The following is a 19311-nucleotide window of genomic DNA, read 5'->3' as shown; positions in this document are numbered from 1 at the left end:
ATGACCCCAGCTGACTTCCTGCCCTTTGAGCAGGGGGCTGGACTCGATGATCTCCCGAGGTCCCTTCCAGCCCTGATGTCTATGAAATCTATGAAATCTATGAAACTAGAAACTGTTTCCCAGATGTCATTTTGCCAACTAGTTTGTATTTTCAAGCCGTATTGGGCTATTCTGTGGCGGTGATCAGACTACAGGAAGAACAAAGCTATGGCAGCTACTGTATTTTGTCCGCATATTCCATTTAAGCTTTCATGGAACCTGATGTTTTCTCATTGTACATATTTTTACTGAGAAAAAAGTGGTGGGACTTACAGCTGCCTGTAGTTTTCTTGAAACTCGCAGGGGTTTCTCTTGAGTATGAGGGATTCTAGTGGAGTATATTTCCAGTCTGATATTCCACTTAATGTCTCAATGTTGTTTTCAGCTAGTGCCAAGTACTGAATCTGAGGCATCTTTGGCAGCTGTTTGAAGGATGTAAAATGATTTTTACTGATGTTTAATTCTTTGCATCTGTAAAGTACAAAAACATATGCTATCATTTACTATGTAAACAGGAAATGTTCTGTGAAAAAAATAAACAGGCATGAAGTTTGGATCCACAGCTAGTTTAAATCAGAGTAAGTTTATTGACCTGATGGATACAGGAGTTCAACTTTCAGGAGTCTGATTCTGATTTTGTTTTATACTGTTGTAATTGCATTAGTATTTTTGCCTAAACAAGGATTGCAAGATTAGATCATTAGAGTTCACACTTTTCTTTTGCACTTCCTAATAGCTGGACCATTATCCCCCATCTCCAGTGTTACCATGACCACAGCAATCCATATTTTTGACGATTGTCCATTGTCTCTGTGTACATTTCCTCTCACTGACCTGGTATGGCAATCTTTCCTTTTAGCAGGAGCCACTGCTGACTTTGATGGGACCACTCATGGAGTAAGGGTCTACTCAACAAGAATCTGACCCAGATGGTTTTTCAGTTTCTTTAGCTATCATCAGCTCAGGTTAACAGTATGGATTTTTGATTCAATTATATAAAAATGTATTTTGTCAGTCACCAAGGACCTAATTCTTTCTCTACTGAAGTCAGTTGTGCAACCCCCTTTTATGATGTTGGATAAGACCTGGAAACAATTTTTACTGTCTACCTTGGCAACGTTATGGCACTTAGGTCTGTCAAAGAATTGTCCACCAACCAAAGCCTTTCAACTCGAATTAACCTCCTTAGAATCCTCTTAAAGTTATCCACCTGGTAAAGGTCTCCCAAGTCCTGAAATGAAAGGTTCAAAATCTGGGAATGGGAAAAAATAACAGACATTAATTTAAATTATTATTTCTTTTCTGTTAAATGGTAGTTATTAAATCATTACACTGGTCTACCTAACACATAACAAAGTGCCTAGAACTGGTGTTCTCTTATCTAGATAAATTACTGGACCATGTTTGTCATCAGAAATTCAGCCTCCATCTTTATCCTTTTCTTGTCCAACAGCCCCCTCCTTTCCGTATGTTCTCCACCAAAGAACTCCTCCTAATTTCTTTTGTTTCTTTTAATTCACTCTCACCTTCATTTCTTTTCCCATAATTTCTCTTATTGTGTACAACACTGTCCCATTGTCACATGGACCCTCACAAAACCAAGTCCTTTATAATTATAAAGACCACATTACTCAATGGTGTAGATAAGTGGTTTTCAACCTGTTTTAATAAGTGTACCCCCCGGCAGCTGGACATGGAGCGGGGTTAAGGGGGGAGGGAGAGGGTGGCACGTGGCTGGATGCAAAGTGGTGGCAGCTTGGGGTGGTGGATGAAGGCTGCTGCCACCACGTGTAAGCTTCCCCCTGACCCCAGTGTCTGCATCCAACCAGCTGGGCAGTGCCTGTGCGGCTCACAGTGGGGCACTGCTGCCCTCACCCTGCTCCGGCCTGGCCCCGTGCCTGGGAGGCAGCGGTGCGGGGTGGTAGGTGGCAGTGCTCTGTCCCCACCTGCTCGTGCATACCCCTAGGGCCTTCCCACATATCCATAGGGGTACACATACCCCTGGTCTAGAGTGTGCATTTAGGCAGGGGGAAACACAATCTATACTATTCAAAAACATTGTGCTTCAGGGCCCTGCCACATGTTCAGATTAAAGCTGGATACAAATCAGCTACAGTGTTGTTACGCATTGTCAAGCACTAACTCTGTAGCTGGTAGGCTCTTGTTATAGCTGGATAGTTATTTTTATGGTGGGATAATTACTTTGCACTTGTGGCCAGTCTTACTTTGCATGTGTGGCCAGTCTAAATTTACTGAGCAATAACCAACTAGTTGAGTAACATATGTAACAAGTCGCGGGGGCCTCAGTGCCACAATTCCTGGCTTGCATCCTTCTTGCTACAGAGAGACAGTAATTTACTGCTGACCAATACCAGCAATTAATTAATATCCTAACTCCCTACCACATTGGTTCAAGCACTCTTATTAGTAAGTGCTAAAGGGGAAAGGGTTAGTACAAACCTTTGTTCTCTGCCTGTTCCCTGCACATTTTATACCCGTTTATTCCAAGAAGGCAAGTAGCCTCACTAACTTCTCTGTACCCAGGCCCAAAGTATCTGGCCAGACCCCTTATTCCTTGCACAGGGGCCTAGTCCAAACTACAGATCTGTTCCAGTCAGTCTAATGTACTTTATTGTTCAAGCCTTACTTCTCAAAATGTTAGGCATTAAGAACACGGGCTGTGTTATCTGTTTGGCCTATCAATCATACAGTACAGAGTACATGAGGCTATACCATAAATAATTACAATAACAACAACAATAATAATAATAATTCCTTACAGTACAGTTTTCCCAGTTCTCTTGACATTTCTGTTGCCATTTCTCTTTTTCGGTTGTTTGTTTTCTGGCTTGCAAAATATGCCCTTCTCCTCTGAAGAACAGCTCTTCTTCTAAAGGCCCTGTTCAGAAAAATATGTGTTTATGGTAACTGATATCCCATGGCATCCGTATTTAGTTACTGACTGAGACAATATATGCATTTGGAAAGGTATTTGAGATAAAATAATATACTTGTTATTATGACAAAAATGTCAGGGCCAGACACAGGCTTGGGTGAACCTGGCAGCCGCCTTGGGCTCTGACAGAAATGTGGCCTGAAAATGGTAATTTTTTTTCCGTTGTCAGATTATTATTATCATTATCTCTGGCGAAGGGGGCCCTGATATTAAAAGTACACCTGGGGCTGCCAGGAGTCTAGGTATGGTGCTGGACAATGTAGGTTCTCAGCTCCGAGTTGTAAATAAGTTGGGAGGTTTTCTACTGAATCATTTGTATTAATTCAACAATCTGAGGTCATTGTAAGTCATTGTAAGTGGGCACACTTCTATTAAATTACATGTCCTATTCAGCTCTGTGCTAAATAAAATATTTTATTTCATTGGTAAACTTTAGGCATCAAGGTTTGAAAATATTTGCTTCTATTGGCTAGGCTGCATTACTGCAGAGAAGAATCTGGGAGGAGAATATCAACTGAATATGAGCCAACAGTGTGCTCTTGTTGCAAAAGAAAAGCCAGCAGCATACTGGGTTTTATTAAACAGGAGTGTTATGTGCAAATCAAGGGTAGCTGATTTTTTCATTTCATTCAGCACTGGTGAGGCCTCACCTTGAGTGTCCAGTTTTGGACCCCACATTTCAAGAATGAGTCAAGTTTGGAAAGAGTCCAGTGCAGAGCAACAAAAATAATTAGTGGCCTGGGAGGCAATACTTATTTATTCTGGAGAAAAGAAGACTGATGGTAAGACCTGAAGGGCGATTACGGAGAAGATGGAGATGGATTTTTCTCTGTAGCTGCAGTGGATAGGATGAGGAGCAATGGCCTCAAGCTGCAGCAGGGGTAATTTAGGCTGGAGATTAGTGGGAGCCTTCTGACTATGGGGGTAGTCAAGAATGGGAACAGGTTACCTAGAGAACTGTGGAATCTGCATCCTTGGAAGTTTTCAACAGCAGATTGGACAGGCACTTGGCTGGGATGGTTTGGTCCAGGATGATCCTGCCTTGAGCAGGGGGCTGGGCTAGATAACCTTGTGAAGTCCCTTCCAGCTCTGCTTTCCCATGATTTTACGATACTAATTTTGTTCATGTTACGCAATATAAGATCAGACAATACTGAGCAGCAGTGTGCTGAACCTTTACTTCTTAGGAGTTAGGGATGGATGTGCAACTCGTGTACCATGGACCAAAGTTACAAGTGTTTTTTATGATTGTTCTGACCACTTGAGCATCCTTATTTGGAACAGCCCTTCAATATATGCTTAAGGTTCATTGAATCAATGGGACTATTCACATCAAGTTATGCATATATTTAAATGCCTTGCTGAGTTGCCATTTAGGTTCCATTTAGGTTCCAGTTTGCATTAGGTGACTGATACAAATACTCACCTAATTTTAAACATGTGCTTAACTGGACAGTTGTAGGGGGTACAGTAGGGCCCCACATGCATAAAAGTAAGCAGGTATTACTGTTTCGGGGTTGGACTTTGCATGCTGTGTGCTGTCTGTTATCTCCTGTACGTATGTATCTGTGATATTTTATATACTAGTTAAGGTCAGTGTACTTAAGAAGAGCACAAGGTAAGCAGTAATGCTGAAATTGTAAAAAAACCACCAAAAAACCCCCCACACAACCCAAAAAAACAGCTTTGGTGCTCACTTTTCAAATGCTATTTATCTTTACAGTGCATTGTCTGGATGGCGTTTAAAAAGAAATCTAAAAATAGAGGGGTGAAATTTTGACCCTACTAAAGTCGATAGCAAAACTTCCATTGATTTAAGTAGAGCCAGGATTTCACCTCGGCAATTAAAAAATGTTCAGATAAAGTACTTAGGATTTAAGACTTTAAAGTGAATCCATCTTTTCTCAAAGGAACGCATTTTCATCTTTACCTTCCCTCACTCGGGGGCAACGAATCTGATTTCCTCTAACGTCATGTTCTTCTAACTCATGCCAAATAAGATATTTGAAGGAATCTGAGGGAAGCTTAAAGAAAGAATGCAAAAGAAAGGATCAGTTAATGGGCTTAAATATTTGGCAGTATCTTCCTACTTATACAAAACCCCATGGCCTTATTCCAGTACAAATAATATACACACATGCTCACATGCTTGATGAATGCTTATGGTTGAGATATGATGTAATTATGTCTGGTGATGATGAACTGTTCCTTCAAACTCAGTTATAAAATGGCACATGAACAAGAGGGTTGTGTGTCTGTGTGCATGTGGGGGGTGGGGAGGAAGTGTGCGCACAGGCTTTAAATTCAATTTAAGACATCTAAGTGGAAGCAGAGAAAACATGAGAAGACTAAGAAGGGATTTGATAATGGCCTTCAAATACATGATGTTATAAAAAAGGATGGTGATAGCCTATTCTTTGTGGCTGCAGGAGACAGGACAAGAAGTAAGTCTTAATTTGCAATAAAAGAAATGTAAGTTGAATATTAGGAAGAACTTGCTATCAATGTTTAGCTAAAGAGGTTGTGGGTTTAACAGAGTTTGGCTGTTTTAAGAGCAGGTTAGATAAACATTTGGCTGGGATGACTCAGGCAGGGATATTCCTGTCTTGACCAGGAGGTTGGACTGGCTGACTTCCTGAGGTCCCTCCCTGCCCTTTTCTTCTGTGATTCTATATGCTATTTGTCTTCCCATCAAAATGTGTTTTGACCAGCAGTCCCAGGGAGAAGTTACAGCATGCAGCCTAGAAGTATGGTCTTCAGTTTATCCATCGCTGGCTCAGCGATAGTCCCCATGCACAGCTGCAAACACTAAACACTCCTAGGCTGCATCCAGATGAGCACAGCTGTGCGGTATGTGGTGCAATAGATATGTCTGCAGCGCCACGTACCGCAGAGAAAAAAGCCTGCAGAGAAAAAAAGGAGTGTTACACACGGCGGCAGCGTGCGCTGCCTGAAGCCAGAGCCTGGCTGGCAGGAGCCATATCCTGCTGCCGGACAGGCTCTGTGTGGCAGGATCTCCACTGCTGCAGCCCCAGGAGGCCCCCAGGCTCCTGGTAAGGCTGCTGGGGCCAGCCCAGTGCTGGCCCCAACCTCCCCTACCCAACCTGGGGTAACTTGCCGCACACCAGTGCACACATGGCATAGGCGTTTCCCAGGGACAACTAGAAGTGGCGCAAGGTGTGCTGCCACTAGTTGTCTCTGAGGGACCAAATGTCCACACATGTCTGGATGCAGAGGCTGACTGGATACAGCATCATCTGCAGTCTTGCAGCACACGCAATATATTTTATAGCATGGAACTAAACCCATTTGCAGGGTGCTTCATGGGCTACCTGAGTAGGCATGCATTGCCCAGAATCTGGCCCGCTGTGCCTATCTAGAAATATAGGACTGGAAGGGGTCTCTTGGGTCACTGAGTCCACTCCCCTGATATTGCAGGCACTCCCCTGATATTGCAGGCACTCCCCTGATATTGCAGGCAACCATGTTCTTTCATAAACTCATCAAACCCTGGAGGCTAAATAGGACAGAATGGACGCCTTCAGGTCTTGTCTGGCCATAAAAGCACTGCCCATGTGTGTTTCTCTTCAATACACATATAACCAGACAGGTATACAAAACACTTACTGGTGAAGATATCCCTGACTTGTGGCTCTGTTGGATTATTTCTCTGTTGCGTGATAAAACCAGCAGAGGAGTATTTGTACCGTTTAGCACAGTGCAGTTAGAGGAATGGGGTTTACTGAGTTGAAGATTGCATGTATTCAGACCTGAGGAACTAATCAGACAAGATTTTAAACCATTAAAACACTTTTTCAAGGGATTGGGAAGCAGAGAGTTTTATGGACATTATAAAACAGAGTAGCAAGGTTCACCTTTAATATACTTTAAATTGTAACTGAAACTTAATGTGTGATCGGACTGTGTTCACGGGACCCTGGGGTATACACAGAGTTTAAATCAGTGGGTCTACTTACCTGAATACAGTTACTTCCATGCATAAATGTTTACAGAATGGGTCCCTAAAGAGGGGGCTTGTATTAGCAGTTTGTAATCAGAATTCACATTGAAAACAATGGGGAATAGTGCTTGTTCATCAGTGGCATGATATTACTTGGTGTAGTCACTTATACTTCAAGCACAGTTCGTAAGAAAGATGCCCAGCTCCCTACAACCCTCCCCCCCCCCCTCCCAAAAGCTACATTTTCCTCCCATCTGTAAATTTTGGCAAAGCAGGTGGGCTCCAGGATAGAACTGAACCTCTTGAATAACTTCAGACATGAATATTCAAACCGCTGGGTTTATGTGCTTGGCTGGACCTACACCCAAGAACATTTTTAAGGGTTTTATTTGAGAAATAAATGGAAATTTCTCAAATTGTGCTTCAAAGCAAGGGGACATCTCCCAAGCCCACAGCTGCAATTTAGAAATCTACCATGGAAAGCTTTGGAAAAATTAGTTTAACTTAGTAACTGTGGATACAGTATAATAGCTTGCCTGTTCCTCTACAAGCTCCATGAGCTGTCAAGAAACATCATTAAAACAATTACACACAGGAAAAGAAATGAAGAAATAAAATGTGCAGCTTTAAAATGCTCTAGTGAGGATGGTAATGAAAGTTTCATGGTGAGCCAGAGTGTATCAGACAAGTTAAGTAAAATATAATAAAATCAGGATTACATAGCTATTTCAAAATAATCATGAATAGACTTGATATTGCCCTGCTAAGATTTTCCATCTTTCTTTTTAAGTATCATCAAAAACACATCTAGTATCTTGTCTGATTTTTATCTGATCGCTCGTAATGTCTTTGCAACAGGCAGATGGCAGAAGAGAAATGTATGTTACTGTTGCTTCTACCTCATTCTTTTTATTTATGGGCTTGAGAGAGGAACAATAACCAAAGGGTGACTTGGAAGGAAGCCCTGTGTGTTCAGCATTTCTGAAAATGTAACTATTTATTTTGGTGCTTTCAGGTATCATCTTTAGACAATCAGGTAATGAACGCTTTTGCACATTTTCATATATGCCTACTCAGGAAACCCATGAGGTAGCGTCATCCTGTAAAGAAGATGGAGTAACTATTACCAGGTGGTAAATGTTTGCTGAAGACTACTGAGCAGACCTCCTAAACCGGTTTTGTGTTATTGCTGCCTGGAGGTCGCGCACACTCTTGATGTACTGCAGGTTAAATAAAGCTACATTAGAGAGGAAGATATATAGAAATGGTTTTATAGTTGGGGTCAGGTCTGTTACATTTGTGTGGAAATGTGAATAATTCACATGAAGTACATGGTACATTGTTATGTAATTCCAATGGTGATATTTGGGACTTATAGATAACAATGATAAAAATAGTTATTTTTTTTAAATCAGTGGAGATATGGACCTTTTAGATATCACTGTTACTGACATGCCCTCACTGGGGCACTGCAGTCACAAGAGAACTTGGTTTTCTTTGAACGTCCTTGCACACGGATCATAACTTGAAATAATATTGTGTGTTAAATTTTTTCAGTTAATGTCTCTCTCGTGAAAAAAGACTGTTTAGAAACCAAGGCTGCTTGTTTATGAAACAACTGCATCTCTGAAAGCATTTCCCATGCTGCCTACAAACCTGGCTTGGAAGGATAAACCTCCAAAGACTGGCATCCACAAACTCACTTAGCCCATGGTTGAAATGGCCAGTATGGGTCATATACACCTGCCCGTCTAAAAGCTGTAAAAATACTAAGCCAGTTTTTTAGCTGGTGTACACCAGCAGAGCTCCACTGCTATCTGTGGTGATTTAAACAGGATTAGGATGACGGTTTACACAGGGTTAGCATTTGGCCCACTGTTTACTACCAGGTAGTAACAGCTTTTAAACATTACCAACCTGGAGGGTGTGTTTACACATGCATTTGATGTGGGAACAGTTTACTTGTGAATAAGTAAACGATTCCAGGCAGGCATCCACACATGCAGAGAAGTGGTAGCAGATTTGCTCCTAATGGCAGCAAACTCCTTCCGCTGCCAGGGGTCCTGCAATAGGCCCCTGCTGCCACCAGGGGGAGCTTTAAGCTAGCCCAGGGGCTGGCAGTGAGCACCAGGCCTGGAGAATATTGTTTCCTGGCTGGGGTCCCGAGGCAAACAAATTTTTGGGCCCTGGGCTGGTTGAGACCCGCATCCCCACCCTAGCACTGCTGGCTATGGGGAGCAGAGCTCAGAGCTGCCACTAGGAAGCAGCTGGTGTGGTGGCAAGGCCGGCAGAGGGGAGGGAAAAGGGAAGGGAAGTGGATGGGGCCATTCATGCTGCCACTGCGGAGGGAAGGGCTGGACCCTCCACAGCTCAGGGCCCTGGGCATGTGCCTAGCTTGCCTATGAGTTAATCCAGCCCTAGGTTGGGACATTGCACCCTGACCCTGGGGGCTGACTGCTGCTGGGGCAGGGACAATGTCCCCCTTCCCAGAGAGCAGGGAGCTCCTAGTCCCTGCTCCCAGATCAGGGGCAGGGGACTGAAAAAGAGCTGCAGGCAGTGGCAATGCATAGGAGATGCTTGGGGGTGTATGTGCATCCCCTGACAGGCCACGCTTCCCACTTAGGCAATGGGCAGGTGGGCACACTGGTGCCCCACTGCGAGCACTAGCTAGGGAGTGGAAGTACTGGATGAAGTGCCGTGGCCACTTCTGGGAGTGCTGTGGCCACTTCTAGCAGTGCCATGGCCACTTCCCAGTTGGCGCAATCAGCCATGGGAGACCCCCCCCAGTTGCTGACTGGTCACTGGGGGGGCACGCGGTCCCCCTGACTAAGGTGGCACCAGTCACCCATGGCTGCAGGGGCCATGTAGCTGGCACTGGGAGATAAGGATCTCCCTAGCCCCCATTCCCTGATTGTGATCGTGGAGTTGGGGGCTTGGAGTCCCCGTTGCCGGGCAGGGGGACACAGTCCCTGGCCTGAGCTCCAGTGGCGGAGCACACACTGGCAGCAGACAGCTCCTGGGGCACAAAGCAATCTCCTGCCCCATCGTGGCCGGCTGCCTGGGTGGATATTTGCACCTGGTCAGGCGTCTACATGAGCACTACTGCTCAGTCAGCGATAACAAGTAAAGTTGCTGCTTGTATTTGCAGGTAGCAAATTCACTTGTGATTAGGAAGTTTTACTGCACAGTAAGCATGTGCACGTGTGGACACACATGCTTCCTGGGTAGTAAACTACACAACTGCGCAGTAAAGCATGTCATGTAGGAGCACCCAAAGTGGATTTGAAGCATGTCCTACTGTTAAAATCTTGTAAAAACTCCAAAGCCTGGAAATCTGGTATTAAAACTAAATATCCACTCATAGCTCTTAACTTCTAGCAGCTGTCATTACTTCTACTGTAGAATCCTCAACAATTTATTGTAGAAAACTGCTACTGAATTGAAACAGAAATCCAGAAGCAATGTCTGAAAGCTAGGACCCCCCTGACTTTTCAGGTCCTTCCCTGTATACCTAATGATTTCAGAAAGTTTAAGCTAGACCTCAAACTTGTTAATATACATTTGCTCAGAGAATAAGGTGAACACTGATTTCTCTCTGTCTCGCCTTCTTTTTTTTACTACTACCACTTAGAGTTCATCTAAAGGAAATTGTAATGAAAGATACAGTTTCAAAATAGTTGTAGCTCACAATACATGAAACTAATTACACTTCTGCCCTAATTGTGGGGCCTGTTGGCTGGGTATGCCTCTCCAATGACACTTTTTGGAGCAGCACACTAGATTATGTCACCCATTATAGGAAAAAAGCCCAACAGATTCATGCTCTCTGTCCAGGCTGAGTCATTTCCTCCCACTTTGCCTGCAGTGAGAGGCTGGTGGTTATCATAAATCACAGATCTAAATTCTTATGAGAGAGAAATTAATTTCCCTAATGCTCTAATAGGAACCTGCTGTGGTGATAACCTTCCTGCTTTCTCTCTCTTCTCAACAGTGATCTATGATATCTTTTGGGCAGATAGGATTCCTAAAAAGTGAGGAAACCCTGTGAGAGGGATTAAAGAGACTTAACATTATCATGTGAAAGAATCTTTTTCATATATTGACTCTGATTTTTCAGCTGGTTCTCACCTGAGTCTCTAAAATCATAATGCAAGGATACAGCTGGCTTTTAGTGGGTATCTTTTAAGGGACCGACTGTGTGGTTAGGAGGAATAAAGAGAAGCTGTCACTCACAAAAATCTCACATTTTTCCTCACCGCGACAACATCATGTGATTTCTAAAGTCCCAGGAGTACTGGGAATCATGATTTTAGGCAAGAAGCGATGTGCGCACAGTGTCAGATCTATAAACAAAACACATCAAAGGTGTTTTAGCTCAAAAGCGCACTGCCACCATTTTCTCAGCGCTAATGCGCATCTCACCATTTACACGAATGTATGTGACGCAGTGCTGGGCGCCTCATCTCGTGGGCACAGCAGAATCAACTGAGTTTGCTCCAACGTGCTGGATTTGCGGTGCATTGAAGCAAACAAATGCATGTGCATAAATGCCCACAATGTCAGATCCATAAACAAAATCTGAAGGTTTTCCTCACTAGACAAAATATGTTTAGCTATTGATTTAAAGGTATTTAAAATGTCATTTGAAACCGAGTTGGGATACCTTGTGAATGGCCAAAAAGAATTTGCTTTCATTGTGTTGGGTTTAGCTTATTTCAAGTAAGTAAATAAATAAATAAGAAATAAGAAAGGTCGCTTAACTGGAAAAAGAAGCACTGAAAAAACTTGCTCTTTGTTATCCCATTGTTACTCCAGACTAATCATTTAGTGAAGATAGTGCGAATGTGGGTGGAACTGACAGCAAAATTTGGCTGCTAATATTAGCTCCTGTAGCCTTGACTGAGCAGCTGTGTCCTTGTATTTTCATGGTGTCAGTGATGTTGAACAATTAAACAGCTAACAGATCTGATTTTGCAAACTGGAAGCCATGAGCGCACAATGGCTGTGCACGTGACATTTTGTGGTGCTGAGCCAGACCTCTTAAAAAACCACTGAAGTCTCAGTTTTCACCAATAGAAACTCATAGGCCCACATCAATAAAACAAGGCCTGTCGCTCTTCCAGATGGCAAAACTTTCACAGAGAGTGGAACAGGATGAGATACATTTGATAAGAGTTGTGTAGCATTTGGTTCGTTTGATGTCACCCAGATGACGGTATGTGTACACTACCTAATATAATGCTCTGAATAGAGAAGTCTGTCTGTATTAACTTGGAAGACAGGATAATATAGGAAATCATTAAGTGTAAAGAAGTTTCAGGTGAAGAATCTGGGATATTTGACAAGGTAAAAGGAAGCATTTCAAGCCAAATGTTCCTTTTTCTCTTATGCAGTTCTCAGTCTTGTAATAGAAGTGTAGGCTGTGCCAGATTCAGTGCTTTGCTTTAAAAGAGGAACGGACTACTCAGTAGGATTATTTGAGCTACAGTGATTTCCCTTCTCAGTCCCAAATGAGTCCTCCACTTCTGCTGGGAGCTGTAAGGCTGGGGGATGAATGAAAAGCTGTTTATATTGTCCCTGTACAACTCATTGCAGAGAAAACTTACCTGAGTACCATTATGGTCCTGCTATAGCCCTTTTACATTGCTGAAATGACATACAGGGGCAGTGAAGGCCCATTGTGGCCTTTCACTTCAGTGGGAATGTAATCAGACCCACAATTAACATCACAGTTCTCCACAGTTATTATCAAGCCGATGCAGGAGAAATTAGAAATCAGAATGAATTTAAACAGAAACGCCTATTTCTGGAGCTTTTAACATTATAATTAAGGAGCCCCCTGCCCCCCCTCCCAAAACCCCAAACAAACCCCCAAGGCATGTTAAATCTCCAAAGAAAAACAGCCTAGGTCAACTTGGTAATATACTCCTTCTTAGACACCTTTTTGGACAGCCAATTTTGCATGTTTCTACTAGCTACCTTTTTATGCAGCCGCCTCAACTGCTCAAATAAATAGCTGTTTGTACCCAAGATACCGGGACCTCAACACTTTCGCAAGCACAATCCACTACACAGGCCAAAATGAATGTTCCAAAATGAAATCCAGGTTTAGCTTGCACATCTCAACTTGATGTATGGTATAAAGGCCAGACATTCAGAATTCAGACTAAACCTCTTTCCTCAGTTCATTGCACTGCGTTCAGCTATTGCAACAAATGCCTCCAATACAAGTAAGGTCAAATATTATTCTGAGTGATCGCTGATATCGTAAACGTAGGCTCAGTGGTAGATGTTGTGTCTTCCTGTTTCATTAATTTCCTGTTTATTTTCTTCTATCAGTTTCATTTTACCCTTTGCAATATTTTGAAGTAATCCCTTTGGAAGTAATTTAATGACAAACTCACCTTGCAGCTATGATCATAATTCATCTTTGCCATTAGTGTGCAGTCAATTATCTTGCTTTATATACAATAAAACTTTGCCACATGAAAAAGTCCTAATGAATAACCAACCTAATTACCCATTACTAGTCTATTTATCAATTAAATTCCATGCAGCTTTTCATGGACTTACTTAAGTCTGCAAATTTTACATCTTAATCAATGTACCTCTTGCACATGTATATCATAAATAATACATTTATGTCAAGACATCCTGCGGCCTGAAGTAATTAATAAATGACACCAAGAAAAAAATCTCCTGTACAATAGCCGCCATCAACAATTCAGGTACAGCAATTGTATGTTTTAATAAGATATTCAATCCTGTAACACTATCTTGGTTTTCAAAGCATGTTGAGCCAGTAGCTCAATGACTAAAGTTACTTTTCCTCTTTCGTTCTCCTACCTTTCGAACATGTCCTGCTGTTGCATAAAGTTCTCACGGCTTGCATGAAGCTATTTGTCTAGAGAAAACGTACTTCTTCCCATCTTTCCCCACCTACAGGGCTGTCGGTCTGCATCCTTTGAAAAGCTGTAGTCCCCTTCAGGGTCTTGGTTGAAACTCCATGGATTCACTGTCACCAAGGAAACAAGCTGTCACCTCGCAACGCACAGTTGCTTTAGGAGCTATTGTTACCAATCTCTTAGCGCATCAATGGAATTCCTGTGCTGCTCTGGCCAATTACAATGAACCCTCCTTTCCAGGAGCTGTTTATAGAGCTGACTGAAGATAGGTTGGTGATATCTGTGGCAAGATAAGTGATCACCCTGACCAATCTCTGAAATGCTGCCTTTGGGTGTGGACAGACGTAGCACTTAGGATGCCCTAAATAAACATCGAAGCCCATGCGTCTAGACACGTGTGCCACTTAAGGGTGGCTTCAACTTTCTGGAACATTTCTAAAGCACACCAGGGAAATCAAGTACTATTTTGAGTCAGTCCTCTGTGCACCAATTCAATGATACCTGGGGACACATTCTGTGCCTAGTGTCTGATCAGTCCTGTAGGTATCCATAACTGCACTGCTCTTCACCTACCTTCCCCTCCAAGCACATCCAGGGCAAGGGGCTGCTCAGGAAGGCAGCCAGGATTTGGCCTTCCTGCTTGCCCACATTCATTTGGGGGTGGGGGCAGTGGGAGTGGAAGGACCCTACATATGTTCACTGTTGGCTTTTCCTTAATCACTTTTGCATTTGGTTAGTTTCAGCTTTAACTTGGCCTTGCTTGGAGGGTCATTCATACAATCATACTAGAAGTAAAGAAAAATACTCTGAGATCTTTGCAGGAAAGTGCTGTCCAAGTTTGAAAAGGCTTATATTTTGTTTGGTGCTTTTATGAGTGCTTGTAGGATGGATGCAACTCCTTACTGCTATTTAACATCCTTGTCTCAAATAAGAGAGTTGATGATTATATATTAAAGTCTTTTAAAGCCCTCTTGTTTGAGTCCTTTTCTGAATACGAGCACAATGACAGAAAACAAGCTGGTGAATTTTGTGTCCGATTTGTGGTGTTTCCTTTATTGAAAACTTAAGTCCAATAAATACATCCTTTTCAGTACACCAGGTATCATTAAAGGGTGTGGTAAATAGCTCTACTGAAGTTTTTCTCTTAATAATACGTCCAACATACTGCCAAGGTAGATTACCATGGAAACTTTTGTTGAGTGCCGCACAATAGTAGGCAGATAAATGAAATTGTAATGAAAAATTGAGGCTAATGTCCTTGGACTTAACCCTATGTCCATTAAAGACAATGGATGTCTTTACAGTGCTGATAATAAGTATGGGCCCTGTGTCAAAGAATCATAAAGAAATAGAACTGCAAAGGACCTTGAGAGTGCAACCCCCTCTTCCAAGTCTGATTACCCCTTTTCTAAACCGCTCATTTCTACTGTTTGTTTCTCTTGCAGTTAAAACCTGCCAGTGATGGAGATGCCAGAAATACCTTGTGCCCAGAGAAAATTCCACTGGAGATGTGATCGATTACTGCTTTTTAGCTTTCCTCCCCTTCCATTGTGAATCCTCCCTTCCCTTCAGGACCTAGACTTCCTTGTCATACTAGAGGCTCTAGGATTCTATCTAGAAAACAGTCTTCACACAGGTTTCTAGACCTGCCAAAGCCTATAGTAGTCAGTGGAGCCTATCCCAGTGAAAGACAGCAACCTAGAGTTGGAATTAAAATTTCTACAGATTTGTATGAATGTATAAATATTCATAAATTCTTTTGAAAGTTGAATGGGAAGTGATCACTGTTGAAACATTGATTTTTCAATATTGTAAAATTTAAAAAAATTAATTAACCTGTGAATAATATTTGAAAAATGCTGTTAATGAGCACTTAGGTCATTGAGAAGCCCACAGTAGAGACAGTTCAGGGGATATTATGGCCACTACAACAAACAAGCATTTTTCTATGGCTTGGTCACATCTTTGCTGTACTTGCCCAAGGAAAAACGTGTTTGTAAATGACATAAGTTGGTAGGGATTTTTCTTTTTTGTTTTTCCTCAAAATACAAAATGTAAGGTATTAGGCTGATGGGCTGAAGATTTTTATGGAAAAATACATCACACAAAGGATCTAATAAATTATCAGTGTGATATTTCAGTGCAATGGCATATTTAAGGTGGTGTCAGCATTTCCATTATAAACACTATTTTTCAGAGGTTTATAACTAGCCATAAAACTTTTCTCCTTCCTGAAATGCAGCACTATACACCATCTCTGCCAGGTCAAAAATCTTTTTTCTATTTAAAATTTGAGCAATAAATTTGTTTGTGAGAAGCAGGTGCAAGACTCGTACCACTGTCAAGCAGGCACTTTTTATATGTACCTTTAACTTACCATATGTTGCTTGGCACACAATGTAAGTGCAGCTGCTACCATGTTGACCAGGCATGAACTGTACAGTACAGACGACTTCTGTTCTGAAGTGTGATTAGTGATAGGAACACTTGTAATTATTACTGCTATTATTGCACAAGTATGGAGAAGTCCCTCAAAGATTGGTCTCTATTACAGTGGGTACATTACTAATAGATGGAAGTTCTGTATCCTTAAATTTTACATCCTTGTTAGCTAGGACAGACATGTAAAGGCTGAGAGACAGGAAATATTATTCCTTTTTCACAGATAAATGAGTGAGGTACAAGACTACATGGTGCTGTTATAATCAATGGCCAACTCTCCGTTAGCTTCAGTAGAGTCATACAACGACATTACTACTCTAGAGAGCAGATTTTTTGGTGTAAAGAGTCAACTTAAACCTTTGAGATTTTCTGATGTGTGTATAATTAGATAATAGGGGGTGCGAAGTGGGCCCTATTTGATTTGGATTTGGATTCGGTCCAAATCGGAGATAGCGATTCGATTTCCTGATTTGGATCACTGTCCCTGGTTCAAATCGGCCAAATCCAGATCTGAAGATTTGAGGCTGATTCAGATATAGACACAGCTTTAAATGTTTTTCTACATAGCTCCAGGTACCAGCATGACTCATGAATGCTGTGATGCTGGGGCGGATACAGTGTCCCACAGGAGTGCAGGGCCGCCCCCCCATATGCTCGGTGGTAAGCCTAAAAGTGGACTAGAAGTACTTCCAGTCCACTTCCAGGTCCATCAGGGAGTGCAGTGAAGGGCCTCTCTGCCACCTGCAGCTCAGTGATTGGCTGCAAGGGGACCCTGGGTGCCCCCTTGACCCAGAAGGCACCAGTCACTGAGCCAGCAGGGTGCGGGGGGTCCCCTGGCATGCTGTCTGGTGGACCTGGAAGTGGACTGGAAGTGCTTCTGGTCTACTTCTGGGTCTGCTGCTGAGCATGCTAGGGAGCTCCCCCATGCTTCTGTGGGACGCTCTATCTGCCCCCAGCATTGCAGCATCCATGACCTGCCTGCTACCTAGGGGTATGTAGAGAAAACATTTAAAGCTGTTTCTGTGTCTGAATTGCTGAATCATTCTGAATCGATCTGGAGAGATTAAAGGGTCCTCTGATTCAGTATGGATTTGGAGATTCAGCGGCCGAATCAGGCTGAATCTCCACCAAATTGAATCAGGGACTGAAGGTTCACACAGACCTATTAGATAATAATGGTAAAATACTTAAATTGTCATTCCACAGAACTACTCATTAGATGAAAAATATTAATCTATATTTTTAGTCGATTTTCTGGTGTCATCATAACATAGCAGCTAGTAAAACCACTTTGCGACAGTAATCACGTGATTTTTATCCATCTTTTATCCATTTTTTTCTTCAGTGCAGCATCTGATTCTAGTAGGAACCTCTCTTTCTAATGATAATGTTTTAAGAACATTGAGAAGGAACAATCAAATAAAAAATGCATTGTGTGCATTAAGATGATTTTGGCTATCTGTTTGCAGAGGAAAGAAGAGGATGAAATGCTGGCTTCAACCAAGTCAATGGAAAAACTCCCGTTGATTTCAACAGAGTCACAGTTTCACTTTCAGCAGTTCTTACTGAATAAAAAGCATCTTTCTTTCATTTTAAAGTACAAAGTTTTAAATTCTGATAAAAGTTATTAGGCATTATGGACTTGATCCAGCAAAGCACTTAACCTTATGCTTAACTTTTAGCCCTTAGGAGTTGTGCCTTCAGTAGGATCAGGATCAAACTCTTTGTATCTATAGAAACAAATTAAATTCTTCCAGGCTTTTCTAGCCTTTTCATATCAGTTCAAGCCAAAGTTTCATACATGAAGAGCGTGAACCAAAGCACATTAAATGTGCTCCCGCTAACTTTAATGGAGGTGAAGTCAGGGTCTTTGCTTGTCTAAATTGTATGTCATTGTTTTGCATATTTTCAGAAAAGAAAACTTAGTTCTCTCACCACTGCCAAAGCAAAGAATATGGAGCTATAGATGAGGCTGATTGGAAGCGAGAGCTCAGATCCAGGTAGATGTTTGCTTCTTCCCAAATGCTTGCTATGATTCTGTTGTTTGGTATTTTCATACACCAACAGTTAATCATTCCAAGCAGGAAAAAAATCGTCTCAAGGGTTTGCTGAAGTATACTGAACATGTATTTCATTTGTCTGGTTTAGCATAATTTCACATAATCACGCATTCCACGTGAATAGTATTTTCAGATCAGAATCTGATCAATTCTCCCATTTTGTTACTGTGTCTCTTTGAGGAATAAAGAGAGTCTGCTTATATACGCTGCCCTCTCTGGTGTTCATTTTATGATCCTTGTATTTATGATCTCTATAACGCTGATATCATGATTGAGCTAACATTTTTGGCCCCGTTCCAGCAAGCAGATCTGTGATTACACTGAAGTGCTGTGTCTGCCTAAGGAGATCAGACTGGGGATTTATGTTATACTACTTTCTGCCTGTCAACAGAGCTAATTAGCCCAGCCCCAGCAGTTATGCTGCTCCCCATTTGGAAGGGAGCACACATGGAACAGCTCAGTGTGTTGCACAATTAAACCATCTGGCACAGAAAGGTAAGGGTATGGGAGTACAGGCCACTCTGAGATGAATGTTTTATTTATTCTTTAATGGGCCTTTATTTCTTCGGTGCATTAGAAGAACACACTTTACATATCACAATCCTGGACAATAACTGAGAAACTCTATGGCGTTATTAGATGACTCTCCATTCTTAATTAAAGCACTAATGAATTATGATAGGTATAAAAGTAAAGACCAATCCTCATCTGCTTTCTTGAGGTACAAACAAACAAGAGAACAAACAAACATGAGCATTTTTGCCACAAGTTAAACAGATGTCCAGCATAGCCAAGTGCAAGCATTTTTGGAAAGCACGGGGAAATCATTACTTAAAAACAGAAGTAGAAGGGCCCGGACAGCAAAGATAATCTTGCAGACTACACCTATAAGGCCCTCTCTATTTTCTAACTTTATAAGGCCTTCTCTGTAATCCAAAATTAGCTGTC

The 19311-nt window shown here is 42.0% G+C and overlaps 1 protein-coding gene across 1 annotated transcript in view; it reads right to left on the bottom strand.

The window, feature by feature from the left end:
* The window catches only part of LOC109308697, a 24541-nt gene extending 6136 nt beyond the window's left edge, over positions 1-18405 (bottom strand). Inside the window, exons 1-6 of the mRNA XM_019533128.1 lie at positions 18239-18405; positions 6623-6773; positions 4926-5019; positions 2820-2938; positions 1149-1291; positions 313-510 (exon numbers count right to left, since the gene is read on the bottom strand). Of these exons, the coding sequence (XP_019388673.1) occupies positions 313-510; positions 1149-1291; positions 2820-2938; positions 4926-5019; positions 6623-6773; positions 18239-18378 (845 nt within the window). The 5' untranslated portion in view covers positions 18379-18405. The remainder of the gene's footprint in view (positions 1-312; positions 511-1148; positions 1292-2819; positions 2939-4925; positions 5020-6622; positions 6774-18238) is intronic.
* Positions 18406-19311: the final 906 nt, after the last annotated feature.

This window comes from Crocodylus porosus, unplaced genomic scaffold (genome assembly GCF_001723895.1).
Source record: "Crocodylus porosus isolate Cpor-Errol unplaced genomic scaffold, CroPor_comp1, whole genome shotgun sequence".
NCBI lineage: Eukaryota > Metazoa > Chordata > Crocodylia > Crocodylidae > Crocodylus > Crocodylus porosus.
The sequence above is the reverse complement of the archived record's forward strand: the minus strand, read 5'-3'. Positions and strand labels throughout refer to the sequence as shown.